Here is a 19,357-nt window from a genome sequence, read left to right as displayed (position 1 = left end):
CCTCTGCTGCGGTCTCTTTAAACCAATCAGTTACTGTTGCACCAAGCACTTACACTTTGTATCCTTTAGCTATTCTTGTATTATTGGTGATACTGCAGATCACCACATAATCAGGAATAGCGTCTGTATTATAGGTGATTCTGCAAATCACACATAAGACATCTGAGTAGCTGCACACGATCGTGACATTAGCAATACACAATGTTTCTGCTTGGCATGTCTGTACTTTTTGCAATAAATGTTTTGCAATACTCTGAACAGAAAAAAAAGCAGGTCCAGAGGCCACATCAGTGTTAGTGTTACAAGCATTGAGCCTTAATAAAGCTCTTGTATTAAAAAGTAAAATACTCTTTACACAGACTTACTGGAACATCCTTTTGGAGGCGGTTATGCAGCATCATTACAGAGGTGATCAGCTTCTTGCCAGGGGGCCTAAATTTTATTAAATTGGGTGGGGGGTGGTACACCCTCTACCTAAACACATCGTTTTGTATAGTGGAAAGTGGAGTTTTATTGGCATAAAATAGCAACGATTATATCCTTATATAATTATAATTATTATGTATACTAAACTCCATAAAGATATAGTATCTGCACAGTCCCAAAACATATGATGAAAGTTACCAGGGCTAAAGAGCATTTGAAACATGAGTTAACTCATTTTTTTAAACACCAAGTGTAAACAAACATAGGTATAATAGCTGTAGAGCGTTGAGTTGTAAAATCCTATCTCTAGAAGATCTAATATAATTCTTAAAGAAGGAGAATTAGCCACACTATGCCAGGGGAAAAAACACATATATATGTAGATAAATACTTGATCTACTTACATAACACATGTATTGTACTGTCCATGATTTGATTTCAGTAAATGTTATATAGTAAATGAAGAGCATTCTGTTCCTGGTGGGAACCGTATCTTTTGCCCACAGTTTGAGGCTAAATCCTGATGTCATTTTTGCCCTTAACTTTTCTTCTTTTCTCCTCCAATCGTTGAGTCACCTCAGCCTTGCTTGTTAACACAAGTGAGCAGAGGGTCGTGTTTCAAATAGGCAGCTAGGCAAGGAAATGAATGGAAGCGAAGGAATATATTATAGATAAAAAGAACCCTTTAGCACGCAACTGTTTGACACCAACTATTAAAAGGCTAGTGCTCCTAAGATATGTGATAACTCCAAACCATAACAGCAGAAAAAGTTTTGAAAGTTTTGAATGCAGGATTAGCATCTTTATCACTTAATACACTCAGACCAGTTGCTGTTGAAACTTGATTTTTATGGTGACAATCCCGCTTTAAAGAGAATCTGTATTGTTAAAATCGCACAAAAGTAAACATACCAGTGCGTTAGGGGACATCTCCTATTACCCTCTGTCACAATTTTGCAGCTCCTTGCCGCATTAAAAGTGGTTAAAAACAGTTTTAAAAAGTTTGTTTATAAACAAACAAAATGGCCACCAAAACAGGAAGTAGATTGATGTACAGTATGTCCACACATAGAAAATACATCCATACACAAGCAGGCTGTACACAGCCTTCCTTTTGAATCTCAAGAGATAATTTGTGTGTTTCTTTCCCCCTGCAGCTATCTTCCACTGAAGTGTCAGGCTGTTTCTTCCTGCATAGTGCAGACAGCTCTGCCTGTATGTAATTTCTCTGTATGTGAAAGCCCAGCCAGCTCAGAGGAGGATTTATCCAGCTTGTAAAAGATAAGAGAGAAGAGAGAAGCTGCTCTAATCTAAATAATACACAGGCAGTGTGCAGAGAGGAGCCTGGATGGGGGAGATGCATCACAGAACCACAACAATGAAGAACTTGGCAGCCTTCCAGACACAGGCCTGACAAGTCTGACAAGAGAGAGATAAGTTGATTTATTACAGAGATGGTGATAGTAGAACGTGCTGCAGTAAGCCAGAACACATTAGAATAGCTTTTGGAACTTGTAGGATGATAAAAAACAGGATGCAATTTTTGTTACGGAGTCTCTTTAAGATGTTAAGTCAGAAGCCTCCTCTTGCAGCTTCAGAAGTTTATAGGTGGCCATACATCTGGACTTGGCTGCCGATCCACCATCCGATTTTATCATTATCAAATCTGATGAAAATCAGTGCCGCCAAGAGCATGCCCGATCGACAATTCAACCAATTTCAGGACAAAATTGGCCACATGTATTGATCAGACATGCTGGGAAATCTTGGTCAGACATGCTCAGTTGGGTGCGCAGCAGTAAGGGCATGCAATAATCGCGAATGGTGAATGTGACAGAAACTGTTGGTCTCCTCCCCCAAAATGTAGATGTACCCTCTCCCTCCAGTGCCTGTGCATTAATACTTTACCTGTCCAGTGTCGTCACACACCCGCCCCACATGCTATACACTGGCAACCATGTGGAATGGGAATGAGGAAGAAGAATACGGAGACATCGGCAGACACTGGACTGGTAAAGTATTAATTCACAGACACTGGAGAGGTATATCTACATTTGGGGGGACACGGTCGGGGGTGGCGAGGCGACATGGCTATCACTAGACCAATTTCATGCTAAAGTTTATGCACAACTGCTCCTACGCTGACCCAGTGGCAGACCTCCTTGATCGCACTGCGCATGTGTGATTATAAGTCTTAATGAGTTGTGCATGTGCAGAACTCTCCCGGCCACAGAAGCGCAATCAGGGAGGCACACCGCCAGGTCAGCGTATGTGCAGTAGTGCATGACTTAGCTACATCACAGACTTTACCGGGCCACACAGCGGATCAAGGAAGGGGACTGGGATGACAGCGAGGGAACTATAAGACTTTGGGGGCTGGAAAAAACCACAGGTAAGTAAAAGGATATGCTTTAATTACAACTTGGGTATCCTTTAAGAGGTTTCTGAACATGTCAAGAAAATCCGACTACTTCTTTGTGGTGGCTGGTGAATAAATATGGGTGACTTTATTAATTTTTATTTTATTAGGAGGTGCAGGTTTGCCCATGGAATGCAGGAAATCTGGATACAGGCTGCAGGTGGAAAGGCTAGTGATTCCAGGATCTGAGGCTTTTGAAAATGACTATTTGGTGTGTTCAGTAAAATGTAATTAGGAAAACGGTATTTTGTAAAATATTTGCCTTGACATACATGTGTACACTGACAAAGTCCTCTACGAAGTATGTGATAACTGAAATAGCATAAGCTGCATTATCATTCAGGCGAAGAGTGGCAGTCCAGAAAATCTAACGTGTTTGTCTGAAGGGTCTGTGAATATTTGTCGGCTTTGATGAGCGCTTATGGAAAAGTAGTAAAAAATAAAATAGTAAATTTTTTTTAAAAAGAATAAATAAATGAATAATAAAAACAAAAAACAAAAGCCTGCAGCAGCGATCAGAGCCCACCAACAGAAATCTCTGTTGGTGGGCAGAAAAGGGGAGGGGGGATTAATCTGTGTGCTAAGATACGCTCTGCAGCGCAAGCTATTAAAGCTGCAGAGAACTAAACTGTAAAAAATAGCCTGGTCACTAGGGGGGTTTAAACCTATGGTCCTGAGATGGTTAACCACTTAACCACTCATAACGCGCGGCGGCAAAGTGGCAGCTGCAGGACCAGCGACGCAGATCTGCTTCACCGGCTGCAGGCTAATTAATCAGGAAGCTTCTGTCAATTCACGGCGGGGGGCTCCGTGAATAGCCTGCGGGCTGCCGATCGCGGCTCGCAGGCTAAATGTAAACACAAGCGGAAATAATCCGCTTTGTTTACATTTTTACAACACTGCTAACAGTAGCAGCATTGTACTAGATCAGCGATCCCCAGCCAATCAGCGGCCGGGGATGGCTGTCACATGACAGGCAGGAGCCTGGTAGAGGCTGCACAGGACAGATCCGTTCCTGTGCAGCCTCCGATCTCCGGGGCAGGGAGGGAGGAGAGGGAAAGGGGGAATCCTGCGGTGGAGGGGGCTTTGAGGTGCCCCCCCCCCCGCCAGCCACACACAGGCAGGAGCGATCAGACCCCCCCAGCACATCATCCCCCTAGTGGGGAAAAAAGGGGGGCGACCTGGTCGCTCTGCCTGGTGTTTGATCTGTGCTGGGGGCTGTAGAGCCCACCCAGCACAGATCAGCGAAAACAGCTCTGGTCCTTAAGGGGGGGTAAAGGCTGGGTCATCAAGTGGTTAAGTTGCTTTTCCATGGGAATGAAGTTTAAGGAACTCTTCCTTAAAAATCCGGTTTTCTTCTTAACATTAATTAAGATATATTGCAAATTTTGTGATTCTTAACTTGTCATGTAGCATCACAGGCAGCCTTTTGTCTTGCAAACGTAGACTGTTAAGTAGCTTATTTCACATGACTTATTAATGCTGTTTAGCACCAGATGAAAAGTGAATGAACATCAAGTGCTGTCAAGCTGAGGCTCTGTGCTATCAAACGGAAGTGAATTTCTAGGGCATGCTAACTTCAGCAGCAATTAATTTATCATGGGGGACCCAAAAGATCGAGTGGCAACAACACTCATGTACTATTCTGAGTCATGACTGCTGTGTGTTGACTGCGGTTAGGAACCTGGCAGAATAAAAAGGAAAATTCCTGAAAAGGCATCAGGTGGTGCTCCAGTTTGCAAGAACACAGCATTCTGTGCTGTTAACCAATATATTTGGAATAAATCCAAGGATTTGTGTTCATTAATCTTGAATAACCAATTAGAAGTGCAGAGAAGGTATGCATCTGATAGTTACAGTGGGTTGCAAAAGTATTCGGCCCCCTTGAAGTTTTCCACATTTTGTCATATTACTGCCACAAACATGAATCAATTTTATTGGAATTCCACGTGAAAGACCAACACAAAGTGGTGTACACCTGAGAAGTGGAACGAAAATCATACATGATTCCAAACATTTTTTACAAATAAATAACTGCAAAGTGGTGTGTGCATAATTATTCAGCCCCTTTTGATCTGAGTGAGGTCAGTTGCCTATAGACATTCCCTGATGAGTGCTAATGACTAAATAGAGTGCACCTGTGTGTAATCTAATATAAGTACAAATACAGCTGCTCTGTGAGGGCCTCTGAGGTTGTCTAAGAGAATATTGGGAGCAACAACACCGTGAAGTACAAAGAACACACAAGACAGGTCAGGGATCAAGTTATTGAGAAATTTAAAACAGGCTTAGGCTACAAATAGATTTCCAAAGCCTTGAACATCGCATGGAGCACTGTTCAAGCGATCATTCAGAAATGGAAGGAGTATGGCACAACTGTAAACCTACCAAGAGAAAAAGGTGTAGGCAGCGCTTCCAAATACAGAAAGCTGCACCTGAATTGATTAAGCTGCAGAGTAGTGCAGAGCTCCAATGGACCATATTACACAACATGCATTCAAACAGGTACAGCAATGGAGGGCGTTAGCTTCAGCAAATAATATGTGCACAAATCATTTCCTACTAGACTTCCCCCCGGCGTTGACGTGCCCCCCTCAGGGAAGACCTACCACTAACCTGACATTAAAAGCATAACTTACCTGGTGCGACTTATCATACAATGGTATACACATTTCTTCAAGACAGACAAACAAAAATGACAGCGCTCACAGGCTGCAACTGGCTTATAAACCATCAAGGGGCGTGTACAGACCCCCATGGGCTAAATACACGCCTTGAATCCAAATCAGATGCAAAATTATGCAAATTTAAGTGCTAATTTATGTGCTAGTCCCTAATCTAAAATTTGAATGCAGATTGGATGCAGGCTACCACAAGTATACTTAGAACATTTTACATAGAGAAAAAGGTGTAGGCAGCGCTTCCAAATACAGAAAGCTGCACCTGAATTGATTAAGCTGCAGAGTAGTGCAGAGCTCCAATGGACCATATTACACAACATGCATTCAAACAGGTACAGCAATGGAGGGCTTTCTGTATTTGGAAGCGCTGCCTACACCTTTTTCTCTATGTAAAATGTTCTAAGTATACTTGTGGTAGCCTGCATCCAATCTGCATTCAAATTTTAGATTAGGGACTAGCACATAAATTAGCACTTAAATTTGCATAATTTTGCATCTGATTTGGATTCAAGGCGTGTATTTAGCCCATGGGGGTCTGTACACGCCCCTTGATGGTTTATAAGCCAGTTGCAGCCTGTGAGCGCTGTCATTTTTGTTTGTCTGTAAACCTACCAAGACAAGGCCATCCACCTAAACTCACAGGCCGAACAAGGAGAGCACTGATCAGAAATGCAGTCAAGAGACCCATGGTGACTCTGGACGAGCTGCAGAGTTCTACAGCTCAGGTGGGAAACTCTGTCCATAGGACAACTATTAGTCATGCACTGTACAAAGTTGGCCTTTATGGAAGAGTGGCAAGAAGAAAGCCATTGTTAACAGAAAGCATTAGAAGTCCCGTTTGCAGTTTGCCACAAGCCATGTGGGGGACACAGCAACCATGTGGAAGAAGGTGCTCTGGTCAGACGAGACCAAAATGGAACTTTTTGGCCAAAATGCAAAACGCTATGTGTGTTAGAAAACTAACACTGCACATCACTCTGAACACACCATCCCCACTGTCAAATATGGCGGTGGCAGTATCATGCTCGGGGGGTGCATCTCTTCAGCAGGGACAGGGAAGCTGGTCAGAGTTGATGGGAAGATGGATGGAGCCAAATACAGGGCAAACTTTAAAGAAAACCTCTTGGAAACTGCAAAAGACTTGAGACTGGGGTGGAGGTTCACCTTCCAGCAGGACAATGACCCTAAACATAAAGCCAGGGCAACAATGGAATGGTTTAAAACAAAACATATCTATGTCTTAGAATGGCCCAGTCAAAGTCCAGATCCAAATCCAATTGAGAATCTGTGGCAAGATCTGAAAACTGCTGTTCACAAACGCTGTCCATCTAATCTGACTGAGCTGGAGCAGTTTTGCAAAGAAGAATAGGCAATGATTTCAGTCTCTAGATGTGCAAAGCTGGTAGAGACATACACTAAAAGACTGGCAGCTGTAATTGCAGCAAAAGGTGGTTCTACAAAGTATTGACTCAGGGGGCCGAATAATTACGCACACCCCACTTTGCAGTTATTTATTTGTAAAAAATGTTTGGAATGATGTATGATTTTCGATCCACTTCTCACATGTACACCACTTTGTGTTGGTCTTTCACGTGGAATTCCAATAAAATTGATGCATGTTTGTGGCAGTAATGTGACAAAATGTGGAAAACTTCAAGGGGGCCAAATACTTTTGCAACCCACTGTATATTATCCATCCACGCTAAATGGATTAATGTATTTTGAATTTCATGTAGCAAGTGATATCGTCTATCAGATTCTTACCTATGTCCAAACACCTGGCATGACATCACAGGGCAAGACTGGCTTTTCTGCAGAACAGCTAAAGCTCTACACATAGTCCTATGTAAAGTCATCTAAAGAGAAGAGGATGTTTCATTTGTGTGACCAACACCTAGTAGTGAACCCTTTATAGGAACAGAGAGATTTCACTTAGAAGGTGAACCTTCTTATTAATATGTGTAATCAGCATATTAATTGTCAACCCAATACTGATAGATGGAAAGGGCGCACAGGTAGTGGTGGTGGGTGCTGGGTACAATCGCCTGACAGCCGTTTCGAGCCCCTACTACGCTTATATGGAGGAGGCCTCCTTAGAAGTGCATTACTGCACGAAAAGGCCGTCAGACGTTTGTACCCAGCACCCATCGCTACTACCAGTGCGACCTCTCCATCTAATTCACTTATGGACTGTGTGTGTTTACACTTATCAACAGCAAGATTTGAATAAAGCCGGTGTTTTGTAGCAGTGCCAGCATTCTTCACTTCTTACATGCTTCATGCTGCAATTGTATGTATGCTAGAGCACATTATGTACACTAACGAGGAGAAGAAGCATGTACAAGCCACCATCGCCCAGGCTATGTTCCAGCTATATACTGTAGTGCCAACCTGCTGCTACCACTCCAACTCTAACAATTTTTTTCTGATAATGCCTTCCAGAAGGGAAATGGATAAGGCACAGCATTTCATAAAGCCTGACTTTACTCAGTTCATATGCCTTGTGCAATCACCTTATATAAAACAGGGCATCCATCCCAACCATGAACACCTGGCAAAAGTACAAACAACATAACAAAATTTGTGCACCTCTTATTCACAGTAATAATCAGTACTGTAAACGTAAACTTGTCATAGGACTAATATGGAAAATGCAGCCGATGATTTTCATCTTAAAGATTCTAGTTTTTTGCTTGTTATGTTAGTCCTCTGGCAACGATATTCTCTAAATCCATCACTTAGCACAACTGTGGTTCTTTCTTTCCTTTGACTCTCCCGATCAGCCTACTTGTTCTATTTGAAGGACTCAGAAATTATAATGGCCAGAAGGTCAGGCAATGTGAATTCTCAGAAAGAGGTCAGCATTGGCGGTCTTCATACCTAATGACATATTTATCTTACAAGAGTTTTCAACCACTTCAACTAAGTTTCTGCTTCTACAAGACCAGATGCCCATTTCTTTTTATTCTGCTCTCTCTTTGTTACATGTCCATTTGGCAAAGGACATTTCAGGAGTCATCTGGATTTGTGTGAACTAAACCAGCATTCCCTGGAGTTTTGACATTGGTTTTATTTATTGATTTCTTTTGGGTGCTCCAGAGATTTGTTCTAGACTGGCCATTATAGGAATTGTGACTGGAATGATAATTTAACATTTTAGCATTTTAGGTCTTAAGTGGAAGCCAAAATCTTGTTAAACCTTTCGTGCCTCCTACAACTAACTAGCACTGTACTAGAAGGCTTTCCCTGTGGGAGTTTTCCTGGATCCATCCTCTAATAAGACCTTGCTTTTCATGAATGGTTCCATGCCAGGCAAAGCTGTCAGAACTGCTTCTGCACACAAATCTCCATAAAAAAGCTGCCAGGCTTGGCCTGATGCCTGTGAAGTCAATGTGGCAGGTGTTTGAGCCAAGACATTAGCAGATCAGTAGGTTTAAAAAATGTCAAGCTTATTAAAATTATTTCTGTGACAGACTCCCTTCCCTCACTCCAGTTATCATTCTCATGGCAATAAAATTAGCTGCTGAGCTTTAAAGTGTACCCGAGGTGCAAATAATGAATAAAACTAGATGCTTACCTAAGAAGAGTTAAGCCTCTGGATCCTACAGAGAATCCCCACATCCTCTTGTTCTCCTCCATTGCCACATGTGGACCCCCAGAAGAAATCTGACAAGAGCTTGTTGAATTTCTGATCATGACTGCTTTCCTCTCCATGAACAAGCGTGGCACATGAGTGCCTGGAGGAGTGCCTGCCAGTAAGCTGGAGCCACTCATGCATGAGTGGCTCTGTGCTGCTTGAAATATAAACTAGGGCTTATTTTCAGGGGAGGTCTTATTTTAGGAGAAACGCCGTATTTTTTTTTTACCTTAGGGCTGCTTCAGGTTTACTTTAAGAAAACCTGTGGTATCCCATTATCTACTGTATTCTCAGTAGAAATAAATACACAATCCATTCTCAACTTAGGTAATATCATACCCTCCTTCCTTAGCACAAACACATTTGGGCAAAAGACATGCCCTCACCACACATCCAGTCACACCTTCATCACTCCTCCAGTCATATTCCCACCACATCTCCAGTTACACCTTCACAAAAACTCCAGTCACACACCCACCACACCTCCATCAAACTTCTAGCCATGCCCCCACCTCACCTGGCTGCACTCTCAAATTTCCATTTTTGCCCCTCCCTCACCTGCACTCACACTTTTATGTAACTTCCAGTCGTGCCCCCACCTCACCTCTAGTCACACCTTCACCAAACCTGGAATCACACACCAACTTCACTTCCAGACACACCTTCATCAATCCTCCAGTTGTGCCATCACCTCACTTTCAGTTACACTTTTCTAACCTTCCTGTCAGCTCCAGACAGGGACAAAGTCCTCCAGCACCCAAGGCTGAGACACGAAAGTGCGCACCTCCATCCCTCCCACCCCAGCCGTCACACACTGATTGCTATTAGCCAAAGAAGCACCACAGGGCCCACAGCCTCCCCAACGCCTTAATCTCTAGTTATCTGGCTTGCAGTCACTGCTATGTATCCCCTTTTCTTATTTTTTTCTGCTTCATACACAATTAGGAATGACAACTGAATGAATTGTGCGCCCCCTCCTACACTGCGCCCTGAGGCTGGAGCCTCTCCAGCCTATGCCTCGGCCCGGCCTTGGCTCCAGTTACACCTTCAGCACTTTTACAGTCTTATCTCACCTCTAGTCATGATAATGAGTGATAACATAAAACAATAGGGTTCACGCAACGATGAATAGCCAGAAATTTGCCACAAGCAAGCAACCACTGCAATCTGACTTAATACAGAATACCTCATTTGTATATTTGTTCTGGGTCTGTGAGTCAGCACACGTTAGAAAAGCAGTATTTTAAAGCAAAAATAAAGATGGTAGCATAATCCATAGATATCCATTTCTGCAGGTGTTCTTTGAATGGAAGATCTAGACAGCTAGCTAAGTATGCAACTGCCACTTATGTATAGGAAATACATATATGGGAAAACAGCCAAACGATACATTAGGTGATGTGCACTTCCTATAGTTTTGCAGACTCTGTACCTCTTTCCCATCTTGTTGATTTGAATGCATTGTAATAGAATGCCTAAGGCCAAGCAGATGGTACTTCATTCCTTCCTATGAAAGTTCTCCTCATAAGAGGATAATGTTTTCATATCTAGCTGAAACACTGCACTGCCAGTAATACCATGTGAAATTAATTCTTACAGCCACAAAGGTATAAATACAAACCTCATAAAGTATACATTGCAGCACATGAGCTGGTCAGTAAGTGACTTTCCAGCAAGATAATATTAATAATAATACCAGTATGTGTAATAATAAACAAAATCATAAGTGTTAGAGCCCGTTCAGACTGCACGCGTTTCCAGCCGCGTTTTGGAAACACGTGCGGGTGGCACGACACTCAAGACATCAGACAGTGCATAGAGTGCACTGTCTGATGTTCACACTGCATGCGTTCCAGACCTGTGCGGTCCGGGAACGCATGCTGCACGCAGATTTTGCAAAAACGCGCGGCTGTCCCATTCACTTTTCAGTGATGGGATCAGCCACGCAACGCATACAAACGCGGATGGCGTGCGTTCGTACGCGTTGCATTCCGCATGCGTGGCCGTCCGCGTTTTGTAATGTGAACCGGGACAATAAACTTTTCCCTTAGGGCAATCTTTTTTCAACTTTTCCACAAAATACTTCCCGCCCCCCCCTTCCCCAGCATTCAACCAGTGTAAACATACTAAAACTAAGAAAAGAAATACAAAGTTTCAGGTAAGTTGGGGCAGCTTATTATGAGGGAGCTGGGAAAAAAGGGCGCAGGCAGCTAGTGGACAAAAAGGGCGCCGCCATTCACTCCCATAATAAATAACGTTTAATGGGCGCCGAGCAGGAAAAAAGGGCGCCGGAGCTAAATAAAGTTTACAAACGGCGCCCGGAGCTAAATAAAGTTTACAAACGGCGCCCGGAGCTGTTTAATGATTTATAACTGAGTGTTGATTTACGTTTATAAAATGCACCCGTGCCGAATAACGTTTATGAAAATACTAAATATATTTATCTTATTTAAATAATTAAAACATTATTTAAAGTTTTATCCCTTACTGTTTTTAAAACATTATTCACAAAATAAAGCGATCAGTACGTAATGTAAATTGGAATATATTTTTTGGAGTCACAATTTGTAAAACATTATTATCCACATAATAAAAAACATTATTATTCACAAAATAAAGGGGGGTCTTAGGTTTAGGCACCAACAGGGGGGTCTTAGGTTTAGGCACTAACAGGGGGGTCTTAGGTTTAGGCACCACCAGGGGGGGTCTTAGGTTTAGGCACCAACAGGGGGGTCTTAGGTTTAGGCACCAACAGGGGGGTCTTAGGTTTAGGCACCAACAGGGGGGTCTTAGGTTTAGGCACCAACAGGGGGGTCTTAGGTTTAGGCACCAACAGGGGGGTCTTAGGTTTAGGCACCACCAGGGGGGTCTTAGGTTTAGGCACCAACAGGGGGTCTTAGGTTTAGGCACCAACAGGGGGGTCTTAGGTTTAGGCACCAACAGGGGGTCTTAGGTTTAGGCACCAACAGGGGGGTCTTAGGTTTAGGCACCACCAGGGGGGTCTTAGGTTTAGGCACCAACAGGGGGTCTTAGGTTTAGGCACCAACAGGGGGGTCTTAGGTTTAGGCACCAACAGGGGGGTCTTAGGTTTAGGCACCAACAGGGGGGTCTTAGGTTTAGGCACCAACAGGGGGGTCTTAGGTTTAGGCACCACCAGGGGGGTCTTAGGTTTAGGCACCAACAGGGGGGTCTTAGGTTTAGGCACCAACAGGGGGGTCTAGGGGTTAGGGGTAGGTACAGGGAGGGTTACTTAGGCACCAACAGGGGGGGTCTTAGGTTTAGGCACCAACAGGGGGGTCTTAGGTTTAGGCACCAACAGGGGGGTCTTAGGTTTAGGCACCAACAGGGGGGTCTAGGGGTTAGGGATAGGTACAGGGAGGGTTCTGTGTAAGAGTAGGCTTAGGTATAGTTTTAGTAAAATTTTAGTAATAATTACTAATGTTTTACAACACTTATTACGAACGTACTTATATTTATATCATCGTTATAAAGAATATTTTCAGATTTTATTATAAGAACAAACCATAAATGAAGGTTATTCACAATAATATACAATTATAACAATTAAACATATATTATTGTTTTTTTAATAAACGTAATTATAAGTTTAACTTTACAAATAGGGAAGATTAACGTTTTCACAATTTCCGATTTTATAAACATTATTTAATGATTTATAATTTTGTTAAACTTTATTTGTAAACGAACTATAGCACACTATTTTTATAAACCCTATTAATGATTAATTATTATTTAGAGTTTACACCCCGCGCCCTTTTTGTCCAGGTGCCCTTTTTGTACGTACGCTATTATGAGTACTTATTTGTAGAAGGTGGTTTATTGAAAAGGCGTGAAAACATTTTCTGTTTTGATGTCTGATGAATCAGGGTTAACTTATTCACAAGCTAATGTTATTTCCAAGTGTTTGAAACTATGATAGGCCTAGTGCACACCAAAAACCGCTAGCAGATCCGCAAAATGCTAGCAGATTTTGAAACGCTTTTTCTTATTTTTCTGCAGCGTTTCAGCTAGCGTTTTGCGGTTTTGTGTAGCGGTTTTGGTATAGTAGATTTCATGTATTGTTACAGTAAAGCTGTTACTGAACAGCTACTGTAACAAAAAACGCCTGGCAAACCGCTCTGAAGTGCCGTTTTTCAGAGCGGTTTGCGGTTTTCCTATACTTAACATTGAGGCAGAAACGCATCCGTAATCCAAAATCTGCAGCAGCCCGGGAGTATGCGTTTCTGCAAAACGCCTCCCGCTCTGGTGTGCACCAGCCCATTGAAATACATTACCCTAGCGGATCCGTACCCGCAAGCAGATCGCAAACCGCAGCGGAAACGCTCCGGTGTGCACTAGGCCTAAGAGTATATTTTTGTCTCTAGTACACACTAGTTTAAAAATCTAAAAAGGATTTATACATATCTGGGGCTTCTTCCAGTCTGTAGGCTCCCTCAGTGTCCGTCCATTCCCCTCCATTCTCTTGCCGTCACCCCCGGTAGTCGGGGACTGCTACGGCCCTTGCCGTGCGCCTCCATGGTCACGCTTCCATGGCTGGTAGCATTGTGCAACTCTGCAGTTAATTAAGGCTTGTAACTACAGAGGTGCAGAGCACTCCTGGTCAAGTGACCAGGTAAGTATAAATCCTTTTCTTGTCTTCGTCACCGATACACTTTAAAGTGAACCTGAGATAAGAATAAAATGATGAGATAATTCATTCTATTCTCCAACTCCTAAAATGACTTTTTTTTAGATGTACCTCAGTTTTATTTTATAATTAAAAACTTAAAAAGTAGATTTATTGTTCATTTTCTCTGTTCAATGCCACAATCTTTCAAGAGTGCCAGAGCTAAAACATATGAACTATTGACCTTTTTTATCTATCCCCTGCACTCAGAAGCTGTTCTCTGCCAGGAAAGAGTTTTATCACTGTAATTCCTTAGGCTTTGTTCACATTACCAAACGCGAATGGCCATGCATTTGGAACGCAACACGTACGAACGCACGCCACCCGTGTTTGTATGCGTTGCGTGCCGCGCGTTTTGGGAAAAAATGTGTGCAGCATACGTTCCCGGACTGCACAGGTCCGGAACGCATGCAGTGTGATCATCAGACAGTGCACTCTATGCACTGTCTGATGTCGTGCGTGTCGGTCTCCTGCACACGTTCCCGGAACACGACTGGAATTGCGTGCAGTGTGAACGGGGCCTTATGAGTGAGGATTACACAGTAGTCCGACTAGGTCCAAATTGGAGGCAAACTGTCACTTGCATGGCTGAATGTTTAGCTCTTTCAGGCCGATAAAGAAAAAAAATGGAACACAGGCTAATTATTCATTTGCTTGGTACTGTACATACACATGTTTATCTCATCATGCCACATGTCATCTCGAGTAAACGTTAAGTTCTGCCTTAGCTCTTTCATAACGTAGGGCAACAAGATGACAAATGGAGAGACAGAGATCAGACCCTTGTTCACAATTTATGTATCGTAGACCACTAGAATGGAATTAATTTGGCCAACCAACCAGCAAAAAGTAGGAGATCTGAAGGGAGTGTACATGTTTTATGAAGCTCTGTGGACACCCAAATCCCCAATACTCCTCTTAGGATCATCTTTAAGTAGGATGGAAAATTATCCATTGCAAACCAATAAATTATTCTCTGCCTTGAAATGCCAAATCCACCAAACTTGGGAATTAGGGTTCCACAGATTGGTCTAAAATGGATTTTTGTATTTTGGGTTGGGATAGGAAGATGCTGTTTGGTTTCAGAACAATCGTTATGACAAATCACTCCTAATTCTGCACTAGATATCTGTTCTATCTGTTATCAATAGGTTATCTGTTCTAGATAATTATTTTATAAGAAAAGGAAAATGTGAGGAACTCTGCATGTGTTAGATGCTGGTTATGTTTTCAAAGTTCAGTAAAATACATCTCTTCCTGCTATCCCTTCCCCCTGCCATCCTGGAGATAATTGTCCACTGCTTGGTAATTCACCAAACTACTGCTGGGTGTAGTTTTCTATTCCAGTCTTTAGCATCCCTTCACACTAGTGCAGAGTGGTGCAGTCCAACACAAAGTTCAGCTAGTAGCTTGGTATGCTGCATATGTTGGTTAGAGCTGCTCTGCACAGCATAGTGGACATTGAAAGCTTGGGGGCAGAAGTTAGCTGAGTTTGGATCTCTATCCATTGTTTTACAGTGTGGACAATCCCTGAGAGGTATTTCTGATGGACTCCCATGGTGAGATACCTGTGCTTGAGTTACAAAGTCTGTGCACCTTCTAAAACAACTGAATTGATTATATAAGTAGGACAGCAAAAGTAGGAGCAACCATTTGCAACAATAGCGGCATTTTACAGGGGAAGGGTCTCAGCCTGGTGCTTTGGTTTGAAGGGCTCATCACTGACATTCACAAGAGACATAAAAACTGTGGATGACTCGCCTAAATTTGAAATGTTACTTTTCAAAGGACTGATTCCTTCCAGACACAAAACATCAGGGAGGTTTCTAATGTGAAGGCTGTTTACTCCATGTTAGAAAGGAGTACAGCGAATGATAACCATCATTAATTACACACAAATTATCAGAAATGTTACCAGATTTATTTCATTCACCACCTCTAGTGTATACCACCAGTACAAAAAAAAAGGGCAATAGTTCTTGCATGTGCAGGAATCCCTCAACCACACACACACACTTCCCCACTTAATTATTAAATTAAGATTTAATATTATCTAAGCTATTTATTCAGAAAGAATTGAAACCAAAGGCTTAAAATGGCAACCAGTCTAGTGGTACTTTTAGGAGGGATCGTAATGGAAACCTACAAAATTCTCATTGAACAAGTCTCCCTTAATCTAACGTGAAGTGAAGACTTGTACATTTTTGTTAGATCAGGCCCACTATCGATATGTATATTGATCAGTTCCCTGGACTACCATCTGGAACCAGTATATATTAGAAGAGATTCCATCAGAAATCTCATCTAATATTGATTGCACTGCTACCACCACTAACTTTGTCCTTGTTGACGCACTACCTAGTTATGTGGCTGTCAATTGCAGACCGGCAATGTTCGAACAAAGAACAGATATTTGCAATCAACGTTTGATTAATATTTCCATCAAATATTGATCCAATGTGCCCTTGTTTTTAATAGATTTTGTTAGACTTACTTTTTGTTATCCATTGTAACATCTAATCTTTTTTGGTGTAATAGCTAGCCCAAGTTAAATTGTACTGTGCTGGCTGCTTACAGTACACTGCGAACATCCATGACAGCCATACACCATGAATGTAAACCCTTATCCTATCCTCTACAGCAAAATAGTGGAAAGCAGTCACTCCGGGCTTTAAACAATCTACCCAGAAATATATGACTGATGTCCAAAGTATGGATTATCTGCAAGTGATCGCCATATATTACAAACAGTCGCATGAGTGTTCTTCATCACATGAAGAAATTAACAATGCTTGTTCTGTGTGTTTCAAAATAATTATTAAACTATGACTATGGCAGCTTCAACTCCATTATAATGTTCTCCTTATCAAATAATGTAATATTGTATATCACAGGCTAATTCATATCAATAAATACAATTTTTAATTTCATGGAAGTTATGAACGTTCTGCTTTCATTACTACATGTTTTCAGTGTGAAATATAAAACAGATCATGCTCTACACTTGTGGATTTAAAAAGACAGGAGCAAAGAGAACTGCAGTAAAACCAGAGCTGTTGCCCAGGGCAACCAGTTAGAATCCTTCTTTTGTTCATTAGATGAAATGTAATTGGTCGCTCTAGGCAACTGTTCCACTTTTGGTCCAGTTTTGTCTATTTAAATTAGCCTCAGTGTATAATGGTTATGTGCTCCTTATTTTGTGAGACATCCTGGTAGAATTACTGTCCTCCTCACCACAATCACACTTTTGAGACACACTTTTTTAAGGCATGAGATCAATACAGAGCAGGAGGCACTGAGGGTGAAAGTTGTAAATAAACAAGGTCTCACAAGAGAAGCCATATTAACTTCAAATAATGTAAAGAAATGCACAATGGACCAATCTACTCACCAGAGTTGATGGAACAAGCAGTAATAAGTGTAGAGAGGAGAGGAGCATACAGGATCATGTTCATGAGGGGTCCCTTTTCCTGTCACGTTTATTGATGTCTTGTCATACAACAGATTTATGTGGCACTGCAAATTAATCCTTGAAAAGACAGAGGAAGGTTTTAATGCAATTCCATCAGCACGAGAAATCATTGAAGCGTACTTTACTGTTTCAGCTGCTTGCCTCTCGTGCATGGATCCTCTCTGTGCATCCTAAGCCCTGCCCTATTTAACCCCTTCAGCGCTCACTGTCTTCTGAGGCGATATAATGAGGAACATCAAGATGATGATTATATTGAGGATGATGACACACATTAATATAGGAAATCTGGTATTACTAGAATCCAGTTATTTAAAAATATATTTGTTATATAAGCTGTATTCTATTTATATACTCATTATATAAAAATTGCATTTTGTCAATTTTTCTGGCAATTGCTTTATTATATCCAGTCTATTGAATTACAATATAGCATACCGGTAATTGAGAATGTGAAGGGTGTGAAATATGCTTTTCCTCTGAAACTCTGCCTAGTTAACTTTAAACACATAACCATCTGGAATGACTGAAGCAGACCTGCCACCTACTTCCCAAGTCTGCATGAATCAATTGCTTTCAGATCGTAGTGTATGCAAATATTAATTTACCTGTTGTTCCTAATATTCATTTACCTAGTATTTCTATTATTTCCTATTGAGGGCAGCACGGTGGCGTAAGGGCAGCACGGTGGCGTAGTGGTTAGCGCTCTCGCTTTGCAGCACTGGGTCCCCAGTTCGCATCCCAGCCAGGTCAACATCTGCAAAGAGTTTGTATGTTCTCCCCGTTTCTGTGTGGGTTTCCTCCGGGCACTCTGGTTTCCTCCCACATCCCAAAAACATACGGATAGGTTAATTGGTTCCCCCCTAAAATTGGCCCTAAACTACAACACATACACTACACAAAACATACATAGACATAGGACTATGGTAGGGAATAGATTGTGAGCTCCTCTGAGGGAGAGTTTAGTGACAAGACTATATACTCTGTACAGCGCTGCGGAAGATGTCAGTGCTATATAAATACTAAATAATAATAAATAATAATTGTTCTATCCCTTAGATTATAAGCTCTAGGGCAGGGCTCTCTCTTCTAGTGTGTTTTTTTTATCACTGTTGTATTATGTGGGTACATATTTTCCAACTCTGTGTCCAATTGCGTAAAGCACCACGAAAAATGCTGGCACTATAGAAATCTTAAAACAATAATAATAGTCTTGCCACGAAGCAGTGTGTTTCATTAAAAAATGCACACAGAGGCTTCCACCAGGGGAACTTGCCTAGGCAAAAATCTCAAGAGCTTCCTCCACTAGAAATGGTCAATAAGATGCAAATAATGCTAATTTTGTATGCAAATATATGGATCTTGAAACAGACCAATCTAATCCCACTGAAGTGAAGTTTGATTGGTCCATTTTAAAGCTGGATCCAATACATTTGCATAATCCAGAATGAACTCAGAATTATTTGCATCTCATTGACCATCCCTAATTAGCTCCATGCATAGGGCATAACACAAGGAGAAATATGTTAGCTGGTGTCATTATGGCTTCCCCTGTCAGGGGAGTGAGAAAAGCATTTTAGCGCTTTATGGAATTATCAGAGCTATTTTATCAATGGACAGAATTCCTGTAGCTGTCTCTGTGTAATCATTATGTTATCCTCTACCTAGTACAGTTCAGGTCTGCTGTAAGGGGTAGGGGTGCGATGGGGGTGGGGGAGAGGATACCTGGTCGCTCCACAACTTTAGTGACAACAGTTTGGCAATTGCTACTTCGCAATCTAGAGTCAGAAAGGAATGATTCTGTTTTCAGCTTGCCAAAACACATTCGTTGTATTTATTGTCAAGCTATTGATTGATACAGCAGGTTATCTGATAGTATGATTGAGAGTTGCAGTAAAGCTACAACAATTACGTGGTGGGTTAATTGGTTACATAATAGTTTTGTATTGCACTGAGCAGCATAAAACTACCCACAGACTTATACCACAGACTACCCACAGACTTATACCAAGTACACACCTTCAGGGGCAGTTCTTCC

At 41.8% G+C, this 19,357-nt stretch overlaps 1 protein-coding gene across 3 annotated transcripts in view; it reads right to left on the bottom strand.

Annotated features, from left to right (window-relative positions):
- Positions 1-19,357, bottom strand: part of CHRNB3 (cholinergic receptor nicotinic beta 3 subunit) — a 65,235-nt gene that overhangs the window by 45,724 nt on the left and 154 nt on the right. For 2 of the 3 annotated variants that reach the window (XM_068233583.1, XM_068233585.1), the window contains exon 1: positions 17,242-17,478. In XM_068233583.1, coding sequence (XP_068089684.1) covers positions 17,242-17,305 — 64 coding nt within the window. In that variant the 5' untranslated portion in view covers positions 17,306-17,478. Of the gene's footprint in view, positions 1-17,241; positions 17,479-19,357 lie in introns of those variants that run through there. The other variant, XM_068233584.1, reaches the window with a different exon arrangement.

The sequence above is a fragment of the Hyperolius riggenbachi genome, chromosome 1, assembly GCF_040937935.1.
Source record: "Hyperolius riggenbachi isolate aHypRig1 chromosome 1, aHypRig1.pri, whole genome shotgun sequence".
In the NCBI taxonomy this organism is placed as follows: Eukaryota; Metazoa; Chordata; class Amphibia; order Anura; family Hyperoliidae; genus Hyperolius; species Hyperolius riggenbachi.
This window is presented reverse-complemented; position numbering and strand designations above follow the sequence as displayed.